The sequence below is a fragment of the Oreochromis niloticus genome, linkage group LG7, assembly GCF_001858045.2.
Source record: "Oreochromis niloticus isolate F11D_XX linkage group LG7, O_niloticus_UMD_NMBU, whole genome shotgun sequence".
Classification (NCBI taxonomy): domain Eukaryota; kingdom Metazoa; phylum Chordata; class Actinopteri; order Cichliformes; family Cichlidae; genus Oreochromis; species Oreochromis niloticus.
Genome location: NC_031972.2, coordinates 24,567,068 through 24,573,067, shown reverse-complemented (window position 1 = coordinate 24,573,067; position 6,000 = coordinate 24,567,068). Strand labels below are relative to the sequence as shown.

The window sequence follows — 6,000 nt, the reverse complement described above, 5'->3', positions numbered from 1 at the left end:
TGACTCTTATCATAGACTTGCTTTGTTATAGTCAATCCTTTTGCAGTCAAAACGACTGGTCAGCAGGAATAGTTTATATATTTAGGATAGGAATCAAGGCCATGCATGGACAAACATAGACCTTACTTCATATTACAGACTTTGTATTGGAGCAGTTTTCAGCTGTGCAACTGCTTATACCAGCTAGCCAGCCTACATGTCAAAGAAACAAAACGGTAAGGAGAAGGGAAGAAGAGAGGGTCGTGTTGAGGATTGTTGGCATAGCAACGGTGGGGAAAATGAAATGGGATAACAAGTGATGTATCTGCAAAATGAATGTCAGTGGAGATGGTTCGTGATAGTGAAAAGGTTCTGTTCCATTATACCTGACAGGTGCTCCTAGTTATTTAGTTAGCTAGAGCAGAGACCCTGAGATTCCTGTGTCAGCAAGAAGAGTACCTGGCACTTCAGCATACAAAGGACAAAGGCAGAAGTATAAGTCTCAGACTAAAGTGAATACAGAAGTTGAAGTTCAGGTAGATGCGTGGCAGTGCAGGCTGTTTGTGGTCCAGTGTGATAACGGTATCCTCTGATGTGGTAGAGAGACGTTAACTCTTTGTGAAGATGGAAGAGTGTCTACAGATAGGTAAAAGAACCAGAAAGTGGTAAATATAAAAAGCAAAATAAGTGCATGATACCCCCAATTTTGTACATCTGCTACAATGTATTGAATTAATCTAAAAGCACATCATTCATGAAGTCTTTAAATGAAAATGTTTATATTCTTTCCTGATATGCACAGGTCCTCTGGGTTTATTTTAATTAGGGTGCAAATTATATCAGAGTAGGTACAGTAAGTGGGCAAGACAAATTGCATAGGAAATGCCACATTAACATGTAATAAGACTGAACTAAGTAATCCCTAATTAGGTTGCCCTTTTAGAAAGGGGAGCATGTCTGTGATCCTGTGGAAAAAGACCAATTTTCTGAGTATGCTACAAGTGATTTGGGGCTCATATGCACTTAGCCTATAACCTTTTTTATCAGGAAATTGTTATACACAAATGATGCCCACGGGTATTATTACATGTAAAGAATGGTCCGTTTAGGCTGGCTCCAAAAACCAAATACATCCCCAAAGACAATCATACTCAAATGCCCAGCATCATAGCAGAGAAAGGAGTATGTACTGCTGGTACAAAGAATGGTTTTGGTCTTTAAAGGTAATAGCCCAGTGTGCTGCTGCTTTGCCCGGATCACGGTTCAACCCTCCTGGATGGGTTTGATCTTTCTGTGTGGGTTTTCCTTGGCTGTATGGGTTTTCCTTTGGTATTCTGGCTTCCTCTCACAGTTGTAAGACATATGAAGTTGGTTAATTAATGAGTCTAAATTTGCCATAGGCATGGATGTGAGAGCGTGTGGTTATTTGTCTCTCTGTATTGGTCCTGTGATGGACTGATGACCTGTCAAGGGTGTACCCTGCATTTTGCCCAATGAAAGCTGTGATGGGCTCCAGCCCCATCTGTGGCCCTAAGCTATATAAGAGCTTAAGAAAATGGATGGATGGAGCTAACTTTATTTAGGCTTAAAGGTTTGACTGACAGGTGGATGCCAACACAAGCAGCTGTAGCCAGCAGCTGTCTGCCAGGCTCCATATCTTCAAATTGGAGTCACAGGAGTGGACCTTCTAACTGTATTTGTGGTGTTGGTGCCCTTCGGAGCTTTTTTATATGACAAATAACAGAGCTTGCTGTGTGGGTAATTCTACTAGCAGGCCATCCAAAGAAGTCTGAACTCCATTTTTGATAAGTGAAATTCAATTATTTTATTTGTAGGTTGCTAGGCACTAATTAGGAGGTATTTGTGTGATGAACCCATAGTGTCTGTGGATGCAGCTTGCTAATCGTTTGTGGTAAAAATTGATCCAGCGCAGTGATGTGAAGGTCGCAAAGTCTAAAACTTTGACTGGAGGTGAACATTTTTTAAACAGGTACAACTACATGGGTATCATTGGCTCAATAGCATAGGGCCTGCATTTAGTCTCTAATTTGCAGTTTTGCTTAGGGAAAAGGAAAATTGCTTTTAAACCCTGGTTTTGACTGGTAATAATGATAAGGAGGTGCATTTGAGCCATCTGGTCTTACAGTTTTCCTCACACTGTTCCTCACTGATTTAAAAAAAAAAAAAATTCAATATGAAAATGTAAATTAAAAAAACCCACCTGGGGCTTAAAGGGCTGACTAGTTCTGCAAATTTTGGCTGTTAACTTGGCACACTCTACCCTCTCATCTAACTCATCCAACTTTGGTTACTTCCAAAGACCATGCTTCCAAAGCAAACAAACAGACATTATGGAATCAAAACTTGTGGCTGACATTATGATGGTAAAAATATTCTTGTGCTTGTATTTTTTTCTGTTTGTCTATTTCATATCATGGTGCGGCGTAAAACCAATATATAATATTATCTTAACAGTATTCACTTGTGAAACAAATGAAAAACAAGCAAAAACAAAACATCTTTTACTTTTGCCTTTTGAAGAGAAATGTGAAGAACTCCAAAAGCTGCACCAATCATCGTTTTGATATTTGATGAAGCCACTGTCTCTGTGGTTATTCGTGAGAGCAGTATTTGATGGACTGAGATTGGAAAACAATGGCTAGGCCAATAAATCACACAGCCACAAGAAAAAGGAAGAGTCAACTTCAGGTTTAATTAGTCCAGCAGCCAATTTTAAAACAGACATACAGTAGAAAATGTTGGACTTGACTAATACTGCTTATGACAAAAAGCGAACGGGTCAGATTTGGGCTTTCTTCTACAGTTTACAGGGATTCAAAATGTCATACAGCAATTTGAAAAATGACTGTAAATGTGTTTTCTGACGCCCACCTAATTTGGGCCACACAACTTGAAACCTGGACAAGTTTTATGGGAAAATTAAAATGAAGAATTTTTTTTTTTTTTCTTTTTTTATGTGATTGTCTTTGATACTTTTGGTTGTGTCAGTATATTTATATTGACCATTCTGATTTAATCTAAATTTGTCCTTTTGAATCTTAAAAAAGTCAGTTTTATGTGAACTATGCAACAGGAGGTTACATAAACCTATATAAGGAGGGGAAACGTAGGGCCCGATAACTCTCTTAAACCAACATCAACATATTGAATCCAAAGCTAAACTCACCCACAGTGAATGACATGTCTCCAGCGGTACTGGTATTAGTTATCTACAAATTTTCAGTTTGCATACCAGATCAGACTCACATGCCTCCTTTTAAATAACATCATGCATGGATCTGCTTTCTGGAGACAAAACTAACTGAAAAGAAACAAAAGCAAAACAAAACCATACATCACTTTACAAAATGTTGCTATACATACAGTCCCTCCAAATTAAACTCTGCTTTTATTTACAATACAAAATGTCTTTTAACCTTACTCTCCTAGATTCAATAACTTCTGACAGGGAAAGAAGCCTCTAGAAAAATAACAGAAAGTCGCAAAAATTACAACAAACATGACATTAAAACATGGCGATTTGAAAAAACAAAACACAAAACAAAGCGGTGTCGATGGTGCGTAGGAAAGAAAACTAGAAACAAAGAACATACATTTAATTTAAGCAACAATACTAATTTCACATTTTCCTCTTGATGCTGTGGTGTTGTGGTATCTTTTTGTAGTCCATAGCTTGACCTTTTCTGAGTACTGTCATGAAAAAAATAGAGGCCGAATGCACTATCCTCTTGCTATGGTAAGGTGTACAGTTTTTCAGCGGCTTCAGTCTCTTTTTCACCTCTCCTTCTTTTCCTTTGTAATCCTCCTTCCCTTGTTAGTCTGAAGGCATTCAGGTGAGTTTCTCTTTAGTTCAATGAAAACACCCAGTACCCCCTATGCAATGTTCTTAATTGCGTTCTCATTAAGCTTTTCCATGTAGTTCCTAAGATCCTTTGAGTCTCCGAGCTCGATGTCTGGACATACCCATTTTATCTCACTGGTCTGCACTAGTGCTAAGGGGCTGAGGGCAGGACACCCATTACTGGACTTGACACTTGAAAAAGTGGTGAACTTCACCCTCTTTCTCTTGGTGGTGGGTGAGTTAAGTGACTCATTCCTGTGATCCCTCCCACTTGAGCTACATCCTGCTCCACCAGTATTACCTCGCTGGAGGCCTCCATTTAATAGCTGACTACCTTCTTCTAGGGTACCGCCCAGTTCGTCCTGCTGCTGTTGTTGGAGACATAACCCCTCCTCTTGGCCAAGCCAAACCCAGTCATGTGCATGAGGCATTGCCTCTGGAGCCTCCAAGGAGAGGTGCTTGCTACGGTACTTGTATGCATAAGAGATGCAGTTAATGAGAAAAACCAAGATGGCCAGACAGAAAACTCCCAGCAGGGCATACATACCGATCTCCAAGTCCGTCAGGCCTCGTCGGGAGGTCAACAAGTCCTCATCGGTGCTGCGGCTCCGAGGCAGCTCGGCCTGATCGGGATATTCAGAGAATTCATTTGGAGCCCTTGCTCCAACTTCTGCTGAAAGACGGCCCCCACTTGGCCTTACTGGAACATGGCCCCTGATGGTAGTGGCTCCACGGTTATTTAACCCAGTTTCCATGTCAGAGATAGATCCGCCATAATATGGAGGGTCGGGACGTGTACGTCGGCCACCTGGTTGTCTGAATTGTTCCTCTGTTTGACCAAGTCTTACATGTGTGCTCGCCATTCCTGTGGCTAAAACAGTATGCCGTTTTCCCTTCTGGCACATTTCTGATGGGCTCATTTCAACACGTACAAGCAAACCTTGACCTTCTCCTTTGGCAACAATGACAGGCCACTTCCATGCTGGACTTTGCTGCACCACCACAGCTTGTTCATCCAATGAGGTGGCTGTCAGGGTAAAATGGGCAGGGTTGTAGTTATCTAGAGGAGTCATGGATCCGTCGCTGAAATGAAGCCAAGCACTGATGAGGGACTCCTAAGAAATCAAAACAAAAAAACAAACAACCAAAAAAAACCCAATGTTACACAGTGAAAATAATACTAAAAATAATCCTTAAAACAACTCAGCAATATTCTTCACAATTCTTATTAATACATAAGGACCACAAACTAAAAACAGACACTAAAAAATAAAGTAGAGGAACAAGGAGGACACAAAAGTCAGTGTTAATTATAACACAAAGGTTCATTGAAACAATTGGATAGAATGGATACAAAACTATTCTCCTGAAAGCTAAATATCCTCTCTAGGGAAAGAGACTGTAGCCTTCCTTCATTTGAAATTATAATTATAGAAATAACAGAGCTGTTCCATGGTTAGAGATGCAAATCAAAGAGAAAGCTTTGTATATGAAAAGTGAATTAATTCTAAATCACAATGAATACCATAGACTTCGTAATAAACCTAATCCATTTCTAAACTTCCAAGCTATTATGACTGGGCCAAGCATAAAGCCAAATATGAAGCCAAATCAGGCTCACAGAATAATGCTAATTTTGCATCAACACGTCCACTCGCTTGTCTTACTGTTGGATAAGCAGTTATTAGTCAAATTGCCATGTAAAATATTTATATGTCTATATTACCTATATTATATATTATTATAGAAGTCATACCTGCTTGAGAGATTCAACAACTTCCTGTGTTGTTGCAGTGGCAACGATAGCCCTGTTGCTGCCTGGGCTGAGCTGCAGGGACAGAGTTAATCCAGATACCAACTGCACCCCTAGCTCTGTCACGCTCACTTTATCATCCACCACTCTGATGCTCCTCTCAGCCAGGACTGATGATGTCAGAGGGGACAGCACCTGGAACACATAAAAAAACCAAAACAAAACAAAAACTTATTGCTTTGCTACTAATGGTAGTCCATTAGGAATTAGGATTTTGTTGTTTATAGCGGTGTCAACGTAAAGGATCAGATGTCTTTTCCCACAGCCCTTCTGCTAAATCCTGGAATTTAAATGGAGTTTTAGCAAAGGTAGTTCCTTCTCAGAATACATATTTACAGAGTACGCC

At 40.0% G+C, this 6,000-nt stretch overlaps 1 protein-coding gene across 1 annotated transcript in view; it reads right to left on the bottom strand.

Annotated features, from left to right (window-relative positions):
• Positions 1-2,672: 2,672 nt before the first annotated feature.
• si:dkey-112m2.1 (transmembrane protein 132C) overlaps positions 2,673-6,000 on the bottom strand; it is a 162,441-nt gene continuing 159,113 nt past the window's right edge. The window contains exons 9-10 of the mRNA XM_005451342.4: positions 5,598-5,789; positions 2,673-4,956 (exon numbers count right to left, since the gene is read on the bottom strand). Of these exons, the coding sequence (XP_005451399.1) occupies positions 3,874-4,956; positions 5,598-5,789 (1,275 nt within the window). The 3' untranslated portion in view covers positions 2,673-3,873. The remainder of the gene's footprint in view (positions 4,957-5,597; positions 5,790-6,000) is intronic.